Below are 20,016 nucleotides of genomic sequence, written 5' to 3' on the forward strand. Positions count from 1 at the left end.
TCTAAACCAAAATAAAATGAGAACAAGCCAAAAAACTTATGATTCATCGTGTGGAAATAATGGGTGTCTTTGCAAGAGCAACCTATGAGCAGATATTATAATTCTTATGTACATTGATGGGAAGCGCTGCTATCCTTGGAGTGAGCTATACTGTAGATAACAAAGAATGACCTTTCGTTAAATGGGACAATTACAGTTGTGTTGAAATGCAACGAAGAGTCTGCAAAAGCAGTTATTGTTTTCTCATCAATCACTAGCCTCTAGCTGCACTTAAACGCTGTGCTGCACGTTCAAGGCTGAGTTCCTGTCGGCGTAATCCATGCCACAAGTCATTTGAACCATCATTTAGCACTCCAAGTTTTGCTACCTGCTTTTGCAACGCCTCCAGGTTGACAACAGGAATAGTTGTTGGTCGCCCGTGGGCGCACTGCATTGAAAAGCTCAGTCTCATTCAACATATCCTCTCACACAAACTACACACACCACGGCACATGCACGTACACAATCATTTCACCGACATGTCATAAAAAACAAATTTAACCATTACTTACTTGAAAACAAAGTGTGGTCTGCTTTAGCTCTTCGACAATAAGTGAACATTCTGATGGTAGCAACGAATCTCCGAACATGATTGCGCCTTTATAATGTAATAAGAAAAAATAAATTCCTAAACAGACAAGTTCTCATGTCCAAGCAGAATCTAGTGATTAAAGATCTAAAGAGTCAGAAAAGAAGAGAAAAGGGCATTTCCAGTGAGATAAGCACTTACCTCTGCATGCTTTATAATTGAGGACACGAAGAACAGATGGCGGCAAAGTTGAAGAGCCATCTGTATCAGAAAGCTGCAGATTGCAATACAAACAAGAGGAGTTACTAATTATAACTTGCAGTATTGGAAGGAGAGATGGAGAGAATGGAGGGGCAGTCATATGATCACTGAGTGTCAATATCACCTGCTGCAGAAATTCCAAGAGATCTCCATCAGACAAATTGACCCCTAAAATGCATGGTACCTGCATGTAATTCAAATGAAATAATTCTAACAGTTCTAAAATGACCAAAATGTGATGAGGATTGAATCTTAAACATGCACGTGAATTTACAACAGATTATGAGATATGCTTATTCCACACAACAACAAAGGCTTAATCCCAAACTAGATGGGTTATGAGAATTATTTTAACAGTAGAAAAATGAGAGTCAATGATCTTAAGCATAAAGTGGCAGTGCTTTACTGCAAGAAGTGTAATCACAGTTGGCTGCTGGTGGAGAATATTCAAATTCCTGTAAAAACAGATGTGTCCCAAGATAAGGTGAGAATAACAAAGACGTAGCGTTAAGATAATAAATGAATCCTATACAGGAAGTATAAAGGTTTGCAGAAGAAAGACATAGAAATTACTTCTTGAAGGTCCCTGAACCTTGAATACTGCAGATCCATCCCCATTCTCTTACTTGTTCAGCATAATTGTGAAGTAGCTGATACCCTATTTCAGGAAGTATCTGTCAAAATAGAATTCAAAGTTGGCTCAAATTTTGTGTAAAATCACTCAACAACGCCATAGACCCAAAACAGAGCCTCTAATGAAGAATAAGCATACCAGCTCTTGTTCAGCATCAAGATAGGTAACTGTCTTCTCTTCTCCAGATAATACCTAGTCATTCAACTAGTCCTTTAGTTGTCTTTATGTATCAGAGATAAAATGCAAACTGCAAAAACATTTTTACCTTTTGACGAAGTTCTTCCAGTCGAATCCTTTCATCTGCTGCATGCTGTAAAAAAGGGCCACTGCCAGTCATGAAAACCACAAAATAGTTGCTGGAGCTTCATGCATTTCTATGTGTACGTCCACATGTGTAGAAAGTGTGTAAATCACTAAATCCATATTCATATGCACATCAATAATATACTTGTGTGCTTGTTTACAAGTGTATACTTTGAATAAGAAATCATAACCTTTCCTCTATCCCCTCCAAGGAGGTTCATATCAAATCCATACCAATTTTTTTAGCAACATTATATTTAAACCATACATAATATTACACAGCATAAAACTCATCAATTAAATATGGAAAGAAATGCATGCCAAATAGAAACTAATTTTGAAGAGATAAAAGATGCAGTAAATGGACCTGGTCTATAACAGCAAGTGTCCCACCAGCTACAATTGGGATGAATTTCTTGTCTACCTGATGAAGGACTCTGGCATCCTGAAGGCACTTCTTATGAATAGATTCTGGAACTAATAAATTTCCAGCAAGATGCAAGAACCCCGAAGAGATGTCAAGTATATTTCGCTGACTGCCAACATTGGATGACGTGTTGTGATTCTGTAAACAGAAGAAAATAAAAGCAAAAATAAAATCATTGATCAGAAATGAAGTTATACAATGAAAAGGAACTTATTGCAGTAACAAAAAAAAAAACCCTTCAAAAATTGCAAAAATACTCAACTGCAATTTGTTGGCAGCCATTCCGCCATTTGATCCTATAATCCATTGACTCCTGGGTGTCCTTTGGCATAAAGGCTGAAAAGGTGAATCACTATGAAACCACAACAGTTTAACCACAAGAAAACACACCCACTAAAAGGAGCATTTAAAATCCATCTGCTACTTAAAATAAACTCAATAGTTCAGGTCTAGAAGTACTTTATTCATAAATGATTGCTTTCTCAAACAAAATATAATTTAACTCTATAATCATCAATGCTATCCTCAGTCTAGAAGTGAAACACCACAACTATTGCTCAAAAAAATGGAGATACCTTCAGGTGAAGAATCATAAGCCTTAGGGTGTTGGAAGTGCTCTGGATTTCCTTCTGGAGTCTCCTTGTTCGGCATGGTATCTGGCATGTTCTTTCCATTGGATCTGAAAACCAATCCCACAAAGAACTGAGTTACATTTGGGGATGCAAAAAGGCTTAAATAAGGGGAATAAAAGAGGTCATTGTACTTGGTTCTTTGTGTTAAATCCTCCTCCACATGACTAGGCTGGAGAGGTAGATGCTCAAAGTCATTAGCTTCTGCAAAGAATACAGGCTCATTAGTTTCTCAGAACCAATTTGCTAAAACATAAAGCACAAAACCATAAGCAGCACCTGGAGAAGTGAGCCAATCATGGAACAACTGAGTGTATGGCTCTTCTTCTTTCCTCATTGAGTGGTTGTTTAAGGAAATAAACCTCCTCTTCAGTCTGTAAAATGGTGGGGTTGAATTGCTTCTTCTATATCGTTCTTTGGCAACACGATCTCGTACACAAGCTTTATATCTTAGTTGATTCTCTTGCCTTTCACACTCATCATTCCTTTTAGGATCTTTAGAACCTGGGTCCAAAAGGAGCCAGTCTGTCTCACCAACAGATATATCTGAATGTTGTAAAGAAAATTCATTATTTTGATCCTGCCACTGAGGCAATTTGCAGATATCTTTACTAGAATCAGCTGAATTTTTAAAATCTAACACACTGCTTGTACAACTTGAGAAGAAGTTATCTTGGCTGGAAGGCTTTGACATAATCTCCCAGCTATCAGGAAGATGCCAACAATTTTCCTTTTTACCCCATCCCTTGCTCCCCTCACTTGCATTATCATCTGGAAAGTGTTCAGCATCCCAAACTTTTGCTTGAAAAAAAGCACTTGAAGTTACAGAACACCAATCAGACATTGATGAATGATTTCCTGAGGCATACATTTCTAATTGTAGGATAGAATTAGATGCAAGACCTTTCCCTTTAGCTAAAATTTTTCCATTTGGTGAAGAAGAATTTACATAAGCACCTGGCAGAAGATCAAAAGCTGCAGACATCTCAGCTCCATCAGTATCTGCAGGCAACTGCTGAGTACACGATGCATTGTCTTGCAGTAAAGCACAGGGAAAGATATCAAATATCGTATCCCCTTTTGGGATACCCACATTTTCAGCTGTCCAAAGCCGTCTTCTTTTGTTCTTGAAGCCATCATTAAGAAATTCAAATGCTTCCTTGTCAGCAAAAAAATCCCTATCAAGTGACAGGCTTTTCTGTGAGGAGCAACTCTGTAAAATGGGTTTTATATTACTCTTGCTAAACGGTAATTCGTTTCTGAATCCATAATGATCAAAGGAGAATGCACTCCCAAGAGATTTATTTCTTGCCACGGAATCAATTTTTGGGGACTCGTTTTGCCATTCTGAGCTTGAGAAATGGCTCTGCATGTGATCACTGAGTCTTTCCCTGGTAGTGAAACTATCTTCCAAGAAGCAATTATCTGTCAATAAAAAATTCTTATCAGATGTCAAGAGATGACACTCATCTGTTTTGGTTGCTCTTGGCATGTATCCAGAGATGGATCCATTCCATGTTTGGGAAGAGTAGTCACCCTGAAGAACAAATTCCTTATCAACTTGTTCCTCTTTGAATTCTGAAACATTTGAGTAGAATTCTTGAGGAACTTTATCATGCTTCCCATGAAAAAGATGGTCGACCTCTTTGTCTAGCATCTTCAAAGGGCAAGAAATGAGATGATGAGAAGACTGGTGAATTTTAACCCCGCCTTTCTTTATTGCAAATCCAGAAAAATCTGCATCAAAAAAATCTAGCAACAAAAAGATATTCAGGTGTCAAGACAGATCAAACCACTTTTGCATAGAAAAGAAAAAACATCAAATCTGAGCAGCATGAGAAAAATAAATGGGAGCTGGTAAACATGTTTGGCAATAAACAATAGAATTGTACCTTGTTTCACTGATGTGATATCATTACCTTCCTGCCAAATGTCATTTTTCTGGAACGTATCTGTTGCCCGAGTTGAGGATTCTCCTATAAACATTCAAAAAGTCAAACAAAAATTTAGAAGCAATCATAAATTATATGGACACCGCAATCAATTAAAGCAACAAATAGCTGCGAAAGCATACCAATAACGGTGCATTCCCTCCAGAGTTGTTGAATGACCTTCTCAATGAAGGCAAGGATAGGGTTCCAATCCTGGGGAAAGGGTTGAAATCTCAGCAGCGCAAAAAATTAAGACACCAACTTTATAATTACTCAATGATTGTGTGGCAACAACATGAAAGGTTCAAGAATGACAGTGAGTAATGAATTGAAAGATTATAGTAATGGGCGAGCTTTTAGCAGCACACATTCGCTTGAAATACTTCTAGCTACCATACAGAAAGCACATGTTGGTGGCCTCGTAATCATGCTCATTCTCAGGAAAAATATTCGTGGAGTAATACATGCATTGCCATACACTCAATTATGTTGATAAGAAAATTGCACATCAGACGCTTAGTTGAAGAAAAAGGTTGTGACCGGATTGAAATACATTTTTTCTGTTTCAGGTTTGAACTAAATCAGAATCCCTATACAATCAAATAAATAAATCAGAATCTCAAAGATAGACATGATTTTGATTTAGACATACAACACTAGTTTACCACATACAAACTCTTTTGTGTCCTTTGTTTTGTTTTGTTTTGAAATACATTTCTTTTTTAGACATATCATACTGAGAATCTTCTGTTCACACAGCAATGACTCTTAGCATCGCATTCTAGGTAATGATGCCACAGCAGCTGCTTATTCTTGAGGAAGAGGGGCAATGGGATTGGATGCAGCACTAGTGCATCCAGATAAACAGTCAAGATCTGGGAAGTCAAATTAAATGTACTGAACCTGGTGTCATAACCGGAATAACTTGCAAAGCAAATCAGTGCACAGCAATCACAATCCATTATCAGACAATAACATTACCTTGAATTCAGCATGTGTCTTTGATGGCTCAAAGGTTAAATCATAGAGAGAGAAAGGGCAACTCAAATTTAAAATATAAGCTGGACATGGTTGAGGCCTGCTTTTCTTTCCTTTTTGAGACACACTGTTAGCCTTCTGCAGATCTGGATGCTCAAATCTAGAGGCCAGGTGATTTAGCAATTTGTGAATTGGGCCTTTGCAAACAAACCGTGAATTGATATCTAGCATCATTAAGGTTAAAAGAAAAATGAACTAAACAGTCAATCCTCTCTAACAGCAGTTGACATGATCCAAAAAGATATGCATACGCCGAGATGGATACAAACATATTGGAAAGCCTGCAAAAAGAACATCGATGAATGAGAAACCAGAAGATAAAATAAAGGAGAAAAGGAGAAAGTAATCCCGACTAAATAAATATAAATTGTACCTTGATGAAAAAACTACTGCAAGGACCAGATATATAGCCAGAAAGCTTTAATACACTGTCACTGATATTCAGTTCATGAAGAGAGCTGGAATCTTCAATTCCAAATCCACTCATCAACAGTGACATTGCAGAAGATGGATTTGTGCAGAGAAGCTCCTCGTCACTACATTTGGGAACACAAGATGTCAAAAACAAATACATCAACCATACAAACTCCAACTTATGTTAAAAAAAACAAAGAAAGAAAGCTCCAAACTGAAAACGTGACCACTACATACCTTTCAATATCAACAACTTTAAAGGACACCTCTGAATGCATAAGAGCAACACGAAGTGCACATTTTTTTACCAAGTGCAGTATCTTCTTAGGGCTTCAAATTCAGTGATGCAAGTGACAAGAGAATCATGTCAGTGCAGTGCAATTCAAGATGAAAAGTACTTGTTTTGAGGCAGCTCAGAACCATTTTTCCAAAAGACACGAAAATGAGAATAGGCCAAAAAGAAACCTGGATTGCATATATTTCCTCCGAACTGGTTGGTTGTAAAATAAATCACGGACAACAACTGCCAACATACCAGGAAATGTTGACAAAGAGGATTTTTGAATCTATTATAAGCATGACCGGATCTATGAGCTGGGAAGCAATCTCTACTTGCTAAATGCAATAACCAAACAAAATAAAGTATCACCTGTAGTGCCGACATCTTTAATATCATCATCAATTCCCAAACACAAACACTTAGATCCCTGGAAAGAGTAGTGTTGGAAGAATATGATTCTTACATGTATAGCAGCAAGAATGCGAACTCAAACTGAAAAAATGAACCTGCAGAAATGGAAAAGTCATGAACCATTCCAACCTTCATGACCTTGCGATATCCATTCGGCATTCCACGAGCTTTTGTCAATACATCTAACACTGAGACATCAGCGATAGAAGACAACGCTTCTCCCCGGAAGCCAAAGTTTCCACTAGCAACATCCATATCAGCCAAACGTTGAACCTTTGAGGTCACTGTTCACACATCAGAGAAACCCAAACATTATCGCATGGCAGGATAATAAATAAAGACCATATGACATCAACCTAGTTATACATTTATTTTCTTCCACTGTAAGTGTTCTGGTTATAACACATGATTATTTTGCCTTTACATACATCCCACCATAAGAACTAACACCATTCTCCACTGATCTTATATTAAAGTGCTTGTAGTATGCCATCTTTAGCCATCCATAATCCTTTCTTTTATAGAGAGCCTAGTAATGTTAAAAATCAAGTTTATTACCCTAAGTTGATTTAGAATTTATATGTTCACGATCAGAGAAGCCAACATAGTTTTTTGAAATTTACAGATAATCCAAGATTTGTTTTCACTGAGTATCATATGCTATTGATATTTAATCCTCTTACAAACATCAGCTGCATTTTCCCAAAAAGTAAATTTCGAAACTTAGGTTAAAAACCCACATAAGAAACATGACTTACTACTCTATACATATCAAAAAGAAATAAAAAATAAAAGCAAAATTTAGCTACCGTATCTTTCTCCCAGTAACACCAATCCATCCCGTGAAATCCCACATCCTGCAAGCAAGAAAGCACACAAATTAATAACACAATTAGAACTTAGCTAAGACATTCAATATAACCTTAACCTTGAAAAAGGAAAAAAAAAATGTTTAAAAAACCATCATCAGAAACTTTCACATAGCAGGTACCAACAGCCACGTAAACCGAAACCTGAAACAACAAAACAGTCATCACTCCTCATAAACACCAACATAATCCCATGATATGCATTACAATCATAATAAACAAATCACATGAAAAACAAACCTAGTGCCTTGAATTGCATAGTGGTAGCCCCTTTTTTTTGGCATAAACAAAAAGATAACCATCATTCCTCACAAACCCAACATTTTCTTTAAAAATATAACATAATGTCCCTCTCAAATTTCCCATAAAATGGATATCAAAAACTGCACAAGAAAAACAATATTTGTCGCTTGAATTGCATAAAGTTGAAATCTTTCTTTCTTAAACAACAACAAAAAAAATCCCAACATTTTATTAATCTTATAAACTCGAAGTTTTCACATTAAATGCAAAATTGTACCTTTTTAGCACCAGCATCCAAGCTATTAAAAACAAGCTCCTCTACAACTCTTGTTAAATCAAACACCAAGATCCCTGAACGCATTGTGCTGCGTGCTGACACCGGCAATCGCTTAATTATACCCATGAGAAACTATTTGGGAGAAATTGACGTGACTGGATCAGAAATGTGAATATTTGAGTAAGGGTTTTGAAACGATGACGTTTTTGAGAGAATTCACTTTGCGGGTTCTGAAAAAGGCGGTCTTTTGTGGGTGGTATATGTTAGCGAAGATGACGCTTCCTTTTTCTTTTTTTTTTGTTTTTGATTTTTAGTGTGGATTTAACATTTTAATAGCATTGTTATTTAAAGTTTTTTTAAATTATTTTTTATTTAAAAAAAATATTAAATTAATATATTTTTATATTTTTTAATAGTTTTTATATATTAATGTTAAAAACTAAAAAAATATTAATTTAAAAGTATTTTTAAAAAACATTATAATATCAAACACACTTAATTATATTTATTTTAATGTAAAATCTAAACTTCTCATATTCTAACATTAATTTATCTTCAAATTGGTAAATTTGTGAAAATTTATATTTTTTTATATTAGAATCCAAACTTATAACGTGAAATCAAAACTCATTTACCATCCCATATTTCTTAATATAAATTTGTGAAAATAATAAAAGCACATCATAATATAAATTTGATCTACGAATGTTTCTTCTTTTCGAAAGGCAACAAAAACCTTAAACATAATTTTCTCCATTTAAAATAAATTCGTTTTTCAATCAATTCTTACACAGGTCTAACTAGTTAAATTGTTCATTTACATTTTTTTTTTATAACAACTCGTATTTGAATTTAAATTCAGCATAACTATATTTGTCACAAAGAATATTTCAACAAGCCGATTAAAATTTTTAAAAAAAAAATCATCATTTAATTTAATTTTCAAGTAATTAAAAATTTTAACAAGCGAAGATTTAATTATATTAAAGGAAAGTAATAAAAAATATGCATTGTACTTTATGCTAATAACTTTTCTAAACCGGTATATATGTTTTTATTGTCAAATGTAAATGACAACTAAGATTTAAGATAGTGATTTGAGATTAGACTAGGCAATAGAGCTTAATCCTCATTTTTAAAATACAAGTATTGAACTCCAGAAAATGATAAATAATAAATTGACCTTTTGGCTCGTCTTTTTTATTATATTTTAAATTGGGTCTAAAAACCTTCACTTATACTTAATGAATCATAATGAAATCACGATAACTTAACCCTAGTTTGCTTACCATGATAGGGTAGGACATATCACAAAATCAAATAATATTTACAAAGAAATATTCAAATGATTTTATATTTCTTTCATGAAAATATCAAACTTTTGATTTCACGAAGACATAACCCTTTTAAAGAGTTTATCATACTCGGGTAAATTCTCTAGTCAAAACAAAAGCAAAACTCTTATTTTAATTTTTTTAAAAAAATTAAAGTCTCAACTTTTCATGGACAAATCCCTTTTAAGGATTTTACTATATTCGGATCAACTTTTTGGTAAAAACAATAATTATTTAAGTTCTTTGAAAACAAAGATACATTTTTTTATTTTAGATGATGAAACTCTATTTTTCAAATACAAAAATATTTTAAGGATTTTACCATCCTCGAGTCGACGATAGTCAAACAACACAATAAGAAATCAAAACACCATATAATCACACCTTTAAAACATAAATCTCACAATAATCAAAATGAACATATCCATATATAAAAATCAACTACATATGACAAATTATTCAACACAAACAAGTCAGTGTGGAAAAATATAATATTCAACATACAAAATCAAAAGACATATGATGTAAATTAATCAAAACAAACAAATTGATATGTTAGGGTTTGAAATTGACCTTCGAAGACTATCGAGACTAAGTGGAAGCTATTGAAACAAAGAGGGGCAAAGGTGACAACGGACACACACTAATAAATGGGCATTGTAAATGGATAGTGGTGCATGTGATTTACGTGATGTCGTGGCTAGGATCGAGGGCGCCCTTTCCCTTCTTCTTTTCTACAGGAGAGATGAAGTAAAAAAATTCATTTTGTTTCTCTCTTTTCTCTCATTTTTTTTCCAAGATGAATTGGTGATTTGGTCGTAGTATAGTTTTGGGGATATGAGGACTGTGGCTATTTTGGGTTTCCTCTAAATAAATAATAGTAATTATAGGGCACACATGTATCATCATCATCATCATTTTTATCGTGAACTCAGTTGAATGAGAGTTTTGTTGTAAAATATTTTTGTTTCATGAAATTATTTTATATATATATATATATATATATATATATATATATATATATATATTGGGACTTATCCACAAATTTTAATAGTTGTGTCCATGTAGATCCAAGTATTTTTTATTTTATAGACATTTTTTTTTCTTCAGTCAAAAGCTCAAAACAAATCATTCAAGTGTTGTGATGAAATTTCAAATATTTATGTTGGAATATAATGAAGGTTTGTTGGATTTATACAGAAAAGATTATCCAAAAATTTCTAGCTATTTTTTAGGCATTGTACAGATGGATTCCTTGACGAATATAGAGATATTTTTAGAAAGACAGTTGGATTTAAAAGAAAAGTTTTTATTTCAAAAAAGGTAAGCATCTTGCTTCATGTTATATTGATCTTACCTACTTATTGGTAAACAATTATGATTCAATATCATAATAAACAATATGAAAAACATAAACGAGTCATAACTTTGGTTGAAAAAATATTTTCCTTTCCTTTTTAGAGGCTAAAAACTTATCAACATAAATAATTTTTTTTTTATCTAAAAAGGCTTTTAAAAACATGTAATATAGGCTAAGTTTTATGCTTATGAAAGAATATGATATACAAGGCTCAAAAAATATTTAAAGGTGTAAAAACATAGGCTTGCCATCTTGATTTTAACATTTAGTGACTAATCTCGCTATAACCTTAATTCTCTCATCTCTATCTCGTTTTTTTATCATTGAAACTTTATTTTCAATTCTAGACTTTGGATGATCATCAAGGACACTTTGGATAACATTTTTTTAAATATTTTTTCTCTTTTTTATAACAATTTTTATCTATTTTCATAATCTTCCTTTTTATTTTTATTTAAAGGATTTCATTGATTATTCAAAGACTTCTAAAACATGCTCTTAATATGAGGAGTGATTCTAGTCTGGATTATTATCCAAGAAATATTTAAGGCCAAAAAAGAAACAACAAAAGATATTTTTTTTATTTGTGAATAATATATCAAAGATGGTTTTCCTTTATATCAAATTCAAATATGTTAACCTTAGAGAAAAAGTGGTTTGATCATGATCCGAATGCACATTATCCATCATCCTTTAGATGATCAAATCACTTGGTTTCTAGTTTAGGTATAATTAAATCGTTCTAAACAAGATGTTTTTTTTTAGGGAGAATTTTTCTTTTTAAGGGTTTATCAAGGATGATGGGACCCTTCGAGATTCAAAATTGATAGATAATATGAGCTCTACCTTTTAATGTTTATCGAGATTGGAAAAAAAAAGATTTTTGAGATTTATATATATAAAAAAAGATTTCCCCTATAATTTGTTGGATGTATTTTAAAATTCAACCAATGCTAAATATTACTTTGACAAAAACATCTCTTGACTTCAAAATAGTAATTGAAATAAAAGGAAATATCATAATTATAAAGATGTGATGTAGTCCTAAAACACATAAAAAAAAACTAAAGGCTAGACAAATAAGATTTTAATTACTTTTTTCACAGAGTTTAACAATAAAAATGAGTTGACCAAATAACACTTATTCCATTTTCATATTAACCTCCTTGTCAAACATTTGTAACATGGTAACACTATCATATGCCTTTTTCACAATCCTCGTCGATCATTTAATATTTAAATGATGGATTTGTGATATGTTATATACTATTATTTTTTATAAATACAACACAATCTTAACCCACTAACTTTCAGACTGATACTTGAATTATTTACAGTTTTTGATTGAATGACCTAAAATTTTGTCATGATCCCTTTGCATTTATATCATATCATTTTAGATATGATGATTGTATAAGATTTATCAAGAATGAGATAACATGTCTAGTATTTAGAAGTTGGTGATGATGTGAAACTTGGATAGTGAATAACCATATTGCAAGGTTAATAAACAATAGCGAACAATGAAAATCTATTAATATTGGATAGTGACACTTGAGAAGTTAGTGATGATGTGCAACTTGATGGTATTTGAAATGACTAGATATAATATTCAGGATTTTCAATTTGAAGGCCATATTTTGATTTGTCTTTCGATATGGAACCAAACGCTATTGATGGATTCCTAATCCTTCTTGATTTAAGGCTTTGCTCAATCTTTTCTGTTGTAGTCATCATATTCATGAAATGAGTTGATAAATTATCAATCAAGTATTCATAATATAGAGTTTTTAAGATATCAACTAAAATTAAGGTGAGCTTTTTCTTGGATAAAAAAGGGTATGTTAATGTTGTCACTTCACATAACCTTGAAGGATATTTCTTGATTAACTCATTATTTCTTTTATCTATTCTTTGAATGTCAAACATTATTGGAGTTTATCTCTGAGTTGATTCCAAATTGTTTCAAAAAGGTGTCAGCTAAATTTTCTTATTTATTCATTTTAGAGTCATCCAACCTCATATACTAGCTAAGAGCAGGTCTAGCTAGGCTTTCAAAAAAATAATGGATTAAAAGTTTCTCATCATAAATAACTTCAACTATTTTACTAAAGTACACTTTAAGATGGATCTTCAGACATTGAGCTTTTATATACTTAACAGATTTAAAGACTTTGAATTTTCTCGAAATGCCAACATTGACATATAGCCTATTTTATCAGTTGAAAAAGGATCATACAAGTCTTTCTTTTTCAATAGTTTTTTACACTTTTATGAAAAATAATATTTGGAAAGATTTTATATTATTTTCTCTTTGAATGAGAATTTTTTTTTGTAATTTTTTCAATTAGTTGAATCCCTATTTATTTATTTTTATTATTTGTATAATCTTCCACTATGTTTTTTAATCACCAGTCATTTCAATCCCCTTCTTTTTCCTTACTTTTCATTTCACTCCCTAGATTTTTATTATTATTATATATACATATATTATACTTTGTCATACAAAATAAAATAAAATAAATAAATTTATAAAAAATGTAAAATGATTGATTTTCATTAAAAAATATATATATTTTTTAAAAAATATATAATTTTTTAAGAAAACATGGGAAAATTGAAAAATGAAATCCAATTCCATCATTATTTTTATTGAAATATAGTGTGATTGGATTTTTCTGGTGAGACAACAAAAGGCAAAAAATAATAATTTTTAGAGTGTGTTTAGGATCGAGGTATGGTGAGATTTGATTGAGTTTTTTTTTTTTTGGTGAAACCTAAAAAAAACAAGGAAAAACATATAAAAAAACTATCATGCCTAACCACACCACACTCTCAAACACTAGCTTTTAATAGGGTACGATTTATGCTTCAAGAAAATTATACGCGCACAAAAAAAAAATCAACCTCAGCTAACCTCAATCCTAAACACACACACGGTAGCGTTTGGGAGTGTAGTTGCGGTTGTTTTTCAAAGTATTTTTCACTCAGAAATGTATCAAAATAATGTTTTTTTATTTTTTAAAAATTATTTTTGACATCAACGCATCAAAATGATCTAAAAACACAAAAAATATTAATTTAAAGTAAAATAAAAAATAATTTTTTAAAATTTTTTTAAAAACACAAAAATAAATAGTATCTTTGTATCTAACGGCTGAAAAAAAATGATTGGTCGAGACACCATGTTAATTAACTGTATCAAATGAAGTGACAATCTGTTTTAATTTTCACAAACTTTTATTAAATGTATTGTCCTCCAGTTATGTGTAAGAAGCCAGACATTGGGTGTCTATTTACGACAACACCCCTTGTTGATTCTGGTGCAGATTGTAAAAGAACAAAGTCAGGAAAGGGAAAAGAAAAACAATTCTAGCCACTTTAATTCCTATCATAATTGAATCTAATTCACACATAGCTTAAAGTCCCACAAAAAGTTTCAAGCTAGGTAAATATTTTTCTCACTATATCATAATTAACAAGACATTATTATTGAAATACTATAAGGTATTAAACTTTATTATTAGAATTGTAATTGTCAAGTTCATAGAATTTTAAGCTTTTGTAGACATAACTTCATCACAAACAATGTGTTGCACATGATAAATTATGTGTGTGTGTATATATATTAATCAAATTTCATGGTACATTATAAAAAGTTGACTTCTCCACATTTATGTATATACCAAGAAGAGTGGATTAAGTCATAATGCATGAAAAATGATCCAAAAAACACCTCAATCATGACACCCAAAAGAAAATAACATTTAAATCTTTTTTTAAAGTGTTTCTCAGATTATATTTCACTTAAAATATATTAAATTAATATTTTTTAAAGTGTTTTTTTATATAATTTTACTGTACTAATGTTAAAAAATAAAATATAAAAAGTATCATTTTGATGTATTTTTAATTAAAAATTAATTTTAAAAAATACCTCATTACCAAACATTAAAACAAAAGAAGCTTGCTGCCTATCAATACCCACAAATAAATCACTTGAAAAAGGGTAAGGAAAAGGAAAATAAAAAACTGGATTGTCCTAAGCATAGTAATTTGTAAACACAAACACAAAAAACAAGGTTACAAGAAGGAAAAGAAATCACCATTCAGGGGGGTTTGTGTCTTCTTGTAGTTCTAGATACCTCAACCACTTCAAAAATAAATAAATAAATAAATAAAAATTACCCTTCTTTCTTACATAAATTTTAACATTTTATTACCTTAACCTAAACAAATATATAAATAACAGGATCTTCTGATTTCCTCTCTACCTGGATTTCTTCCTCACCTCTCTCTATCTCTTTCTTTCTCTCTCTGCAACCAAAACAGAACAAGAAAAAAACCCTAATTTTGAATTCGCCGTTTCATCTCTTCTCTTACAATAAATTGAAGTGATCAGGTACTTAACCATTCTAATCAAGCACATCCCATCTGATAACAATCAAAGCTTTTTGTGTTTTTGTAATTGAATCAATGCACATGGAATTGTACTCTATTAGATTTTGCATAATTCAATTGAATCAAGCTTCTAACATTGTGAATTACCTCTTATCTTGCTTTGATTCTCTGTTTTTTTTATCATGGTTAGTATACAGATTGAAGAATTCATGTGTTCTCATTAATGGATTCTTGAAAGCTTGTGACTTTCTTGTGCATGGTGTGTGATTTTTAATCCCTTTTGTGTTATAGTAGCTTGCTGATCGGCTGTGTTTGGTTGCTGAGAAAGATGAGAATTCGAAAAATATTTTGAGCTTTTGTGCTCTATGGATTGCTGATTAGCTATATTGTTGTCTAAGATTGTTGCATTAGGTTCGGTTGAAGTAGATAACCTTTAATTTTTGCGTGTGTTGTTTAAAGATGAATTGAATTAATGGAAAACATTTTGGTGGATTCGTTTTATAGTTTCATTTCTGTTTAGAAAAAAAATGGTGGATTGATGAATTGTGATCTGGTTTCAAAAGGGTTTGAGCTGATTTTGATTTTGAGGATGATGTGCTTTGATTTTTCACAATTTGTTTCATCTAGGGTTTAGGTTAATGTGGTTGATGCTTGATAATGAATCTATAATCTGGTTTTATATTTTTTTTTCTTCAAGCAGGAATGTAGTTGGATTTGTTGTGGCATCAGATAGAGAATTTCAATAATTTGCTATAAAGACTTCTATTGGGAATAATGGAGGCTAACATATGTGACATCAGTCACTTGGATGCTGATGTCCTTTTGCCTCCTCGAAAGCGCCTGCTTGCTGGATTCAAGAAACAGAGTTCTGATGGTGATGGTGCTTCACGTCCTCCTATAGTTGCGTCCTCTTCATCTTCAGCATCTCCTCCTTCTCCATCTCCTTCTCCAACACCTCGTTCTCCTTCTTCGAATGAATTTCAGACACAACTTAACATTCTGTTGAGTTCCCATTTTAATAGTAGTCACAACCTTTCAACTGAGCAGATTGTAGAGGCCTCAAAGTCAGCAGCTGAGGCTGCTGTTAAGGCTGCAGAGGCTGCAAGAGCAGCAGCTCAGGAAAAGGCTATTATTGCAGCAAAAGCAGTGTCTGCTGCCAGGAGTGCTTTAGCCTTGGTTGCATCATTTCCTGAAGAGACAGCTAGCAAGGATAAATTCCTGAAAAAGAATAAGTTGAAGAAGCATGTTCAAGTTCAGCTCTTGTACAAAAAGCACCAACCAGTTGAGAATTTTAGGGATGATGAAAAATTAGCTCGTAAGTTGCATCGAGTTATGAATAGCTCCCCAAGAATTTCAAAGAATTCTTCCAGTTCTGACTTGAAAGGTGGCCATAGAAATAAGAAGCCTAAAAGCTCACCAAGTTCTGAAAGAACTAGGGTTTCAAATGGAAGTACAATGTTTGGAGAGAACCTGCCTTCGTCTTGCAATGGGCATGCCATAGCAGGTGAGTTGGATTCTGATGAATCCATCCAGGAGGCGCACACAAGTATCCCAGATGAAAAGGCATTGAAATATGAAAAAACTGGCCAATTAGACATAGATAACTGGGAAGCAGAGTCAAGTCATTTGAAAGAGAAAAACCGGGGTGATTCAGGTTCCCCTAGTAAAAAGAGGGGAAGACTGAAACTGAAGAAGTTGCCGTTAAGCATTTGTAACTCTAAGGATCAATCAAACCCCAAGGAAGGTAGTCTTCCTAAAATCCTCCCATTGACTGATAAGACCATGGGCAATCCTACTACTCGTAGCAAGCCTTTGTTTCCAATGGAGCCTTCCTCTGGTACTCTGGTGCAAATTGAGGCTACATCAATTTGGAAATGCCAGGAGTTCAAAGCACCCGCATGCATCAAACAGAATAAAGTCGTTCAGTCATAATCCTCGAACCCTCCTTGGTAACAGCTGATGGCTTTTAGAAGTTGATAGCTGAGGTGGGATTTGTGATGCTCTCCTCCTTTTTAATAGAAACTGGTTATTTGATTTTTCTTTTTTCCTTTTCTGATCTTCGGTTTTGTAATGAAGTTGAACTGATTGAAATGTATATTTTTAAAATTCAATTACTTGCATCAATACTTACAAATTCAAAATTCCTGTTGCTTTAGATAGCGGCAAAACTTCGAGTGTTGCAATATAAGGATGCAATAAATTAGACAATGAGTTTGCTAGTTTTTTTTTTTCATAGCCACCCTGTTTTATCATTGAAGTGAATAATTATGATATCTTTTGTTCTTTTTATAGCATGTTCATTCTTTATTAATGCTGTATTCTAAAAGATATGCATGGTATTTCTAAATGGAAAATTTTCGTTATTGTGAGAGTTAAATAATAGATGAAGAGGTAGATTGAGAAATTACTCAAAATGAACGAAGAATTCTGTGTATTCAATGAATGCTTAACACAGGTTGAGGTTAAAGAACTTCAGGGCCTTATTTATTTATTTATTTTATGATTGTAGTTTATTCCAAGGCAGCCGTTCCCAGAAAGAACAAACTGTTTTGAGGCAAAGAAACCTGAATTCCCTTTTAAAACACTCGTTCTGAAGACCTTCCTTTCTTCTGGGAGTCACCAATTCGTCACGCCCACAAGATGAGACCATCGCCTTCTTTTCTAATTAAAATTTAGACTTGTTAAGCCAGTCAAGTTAATCAGGTCTGTTAAACAGGATTCCCACTATGTTGTTGACAAAATCGCTGTGAATTTGATGAGATGGATATTATGAGAGTGTTTGAATGCTACACACCGACTGGCTGGTCCAGTTGGTTGTATACTCTTTCGAAAGGGTTTCTCAACGTTAGATAGAATTTTCATTGTTAGAGATATTTAGATATACAGTTAGTTTAAATTCAAAAGGATTAGGTTGTCTCATATAATAATAAATCAATATTATTTTATCTAATAGTTCAAAAGCTTACTTTGTAATTTGTATTTATATACAACACGTTCAATTAATAAAAACGATGAGTTCTACTCTCCAGAATTTTCTATTCAACCATGGTATTGGAGCAAATACACACGGCAGTCTCATCTCCTTCTGTTCCTATGATTTCCCAACCTTCTCTTCTTTCTTATTCTACCTTATCCCCCACCATGCCTGACTCTAATCAATCTTTCTCCATCAAATCATTTGGAGTACCCAACCCATACCAATCTTGAACTACTACAATTTTAATTTTCATGCTGAAGGCACTAAGCCAACTCCTTCTCCACAAGTTTTTAATGCTGAAACCAATCAAGTAGAACCTAATCTAGCGTTTCAAACCTGGTTTTAAAGGGATTAGATGTTGCTAAGTTGGATATTTTTCTTCTGACAGAAGAAGTTTTTCCATATGTTCTTGGAATGACAACAGCTTATGATGCTTGGCAATCACTATAACAAGCTTTTGGTTCTATCTTTAGCAACAAACAACTTCAACTTCTTTTATCATTGAAGGAGTTAACCTTGGTTGACAAAACTATGACTCAATTTTTAAAGGAAGCAAAGTAATTGCTAGTACTCTTGTCTCTACAGTATTACAAATGTTCAATGCAGAATTCAATGCCAATATTTTTAGACTCTTACCACGAGTACCATACTATTATTGCATCCATTTTTATCCGCAAGGATCATGTTACATTTCATGAATTATCAAGTCAGTTAATTCCTTATGAAATTTTGCTAAAAAGTTATATTCATTCACCTGCTTCTATTGTTAATGTTGCTCAATCCACTACCACCAACTAGTAAGGTCATGCTTTCAGAAATTCTAAGAAGTTCAACATGGGGCGTTGTCAAATCTGCGGGTGGAGGAATCATTCATCCAAGTTTTGCAAAAGAAGATATGAAAGAAATGTCAATTCACCTATTGCAAACATAACTACCTCTACCATTTTTGCTGGTGGCTCAAATTGGTTTCCTGACACTACTGCTAGTCATGATATGACTCTAGATTTTACCAGTCTGTATATCTCTGACAATTATAAAGGTTCTAGTACTGTCATTGTTGGTGATGGTAATGGTAATGGTATCTCCATCAAACATGTAGGCCAATCCACTTTACTAGGTGCCAATTCAAATCCCTTCAAAATCTAACACATTTTGCATGTTTCTAAGATTCAACAAAACTTTATTTCTGTTAATAAATTTATAAATGATAACTATTGTTTCTTTGAATTGCACTCTAATTATTTCTCTATGAATGACCAGAAAACTCAAACAACCTTGCTCCAAGGACCTCCTGAAGATGGATTGTATAGGCTCCTTAGGATTGGAATGCAGAATTCACATCGAGGACCAAGAGCTTTTGTTGCAGAACAGGAAATTATGGAAGATTGACATGCAAGACATTCAAGATTGGAACACTTAAATTATTTTTCACTTTTATTTGTCATTAGAAAGTTTCATTTACCTTATATTGGTGCAGTAAATATACATAAACAACTATGTAGTTCTTGTTGCTTTAGGGAAGATAAGCAGGTCTACCTTATCTAGTACAAGTTTCATTACAACATAACCATTAGACTTGGTACATTTTGATATTTGTGGACCAGTTGCTTCTTGGTATTTTGCTTGGTTTACTTTCTGGATCAATGCTCTTATGGTGCG

The 20,016-nt window shown here is 32.8% G+C and overlaps 2 protein-coding genes across 8 annotated transcripts; one reads left to right on the forward strand and one right to left on the reverse strand.

Annotated features, from left to right (window-relative positions):
* Positions 1–12: 12 nt before the first annotated feature.
* LOC7492129 (DNA mismatch repair protein MLH3) lies at positions 13–8,578 on the reverse strand. Of its 6 annotated transcripts, none has more exons than XM_024600961.2 (26): positions 8,286–8,575; positions 7,858–7,909; positions 7,706–7,753; positions 7,026–7,180; positions 6,855–6,912; positions 6,671–6,728; positions 6,443–6,535; positions 6,165–6,327; positions 6,057–6,072; positions 5,735–5,955; positions 4,897–4,966; positions 4,715–4,798; positions 4,359–4,574; positions 3,102–4,247; positions 2,957–3,026; positions 2,769–2,872; positions 2,456–2,529; positions 2,134–2,331; positions 1,729–1,773; positions 1,602–1,655; positions 1,403–1,503; positions 1,236–1,284; positions 954–1,013; positions 770–842; positions 552–637; positions 13–427 (listed from the first exon to the last, which is right to left on the reverse strand). In XM_024600961.2, the coding sequence occupies exons 1-26, from the start codon at positions 8,409–8,411 to the stop codon at positions 254–256; spliced, it is 3,594 nt and encodes a 1,197-aa protein (XP_024456729.2). In that variant the 5' UTR covers positions 8,412–8,575; the 3' UTR covers positions 13–253. The 6 variants fall into 6 exon arrangements, 5 of the variants coding, with proteins under 5 accessions (XP_024456729.2, XP_052308788.1, XP_024456728.2 ...); XM_052452828.1 differs by adding an exon at positions 8,006–8,148 and having other exon boundaries at positions 3,102–4,574; positions 8,286–8,410; XM_024600960.2 differs by having other exon boundaries at positions 3,102–4,574; positions 4,742–4,798; positions 8,286–8,576.
* A 6,634-nt stretch (positions 8,579–15,212) lies between these two features.
* Positions 15,213–17,521, forward strand: LOC7480464 (uncharacterized). Of its 2 annotated transcripts, none has more exons than XM_002306397.4 (2): positions 15,213–15,381; positions 16,081–17,521. In XM_002306397.4, exon 2 carries the CDS (start codon positions 16,155–16,157, stop codon positions 17,310–17,312), a length of 1,158 nt encoding a protein of 385 aa, XP_002306433.1. In that variant the 5' UTR covers positions 15,213–15,381; positions 16,081–16,154; the 3' UTR covers positions 17,313–17,521. The 2 variants fall into 2 exon arrangements, with proteins under 2 accessions (XP_002306433.1, XP_024456087.1); XM_024600319.2 differs by having other exon boundaries at positions 15,215–15,381; positions 16,078–17,521.
* Positions 17,522–20,016: the final 2,495 nt, after the last annotated feature.

Source organism: Populus trichocarpa, chromosome 5 (assembly GCF_000002775.5).
Source record: "Populus trichocarpa isolate Nisqually-1 chromosome 5, P.trichocarpa_v4.1, whole genome shotgun sequence".
NCBI lineage: Eukaryota > Viridiplantae > Streptophyta > Magnoliopsida > Malpighiales > Salicaceae > Populus > Populus trichocarpa.

Coding starts and splice junctions, on each gene's coding strand:
- LOC7492129 (XM_006382937.3), bottom strand. CDS start 8,411: ATGGGTATAATTAAGCGATTGCCGGTGTCAGCACGCAGCACAATGCGT. Junction 7,910..8,285: donor TGGATGCTGGTGCTAAAAAG/GTACAATTTTGC, acceptor TTGTTGTTTCAG/GTTTCGGTTTACGTGGCTGT. Junction 6,729..6,854: donor TAAAGATGTCGGCACTACAG/GTGATACTTTAT, acceptor GTATGTTGGCAG/TTGTTGTCCGTGATTTATTT.
- LOC7480464 (XM_002306397.4), top strand. CDS start 16,155: ATGGAGGCTAACATATGTGACATCAGTCACTTGGATGCTGATGTCCTT.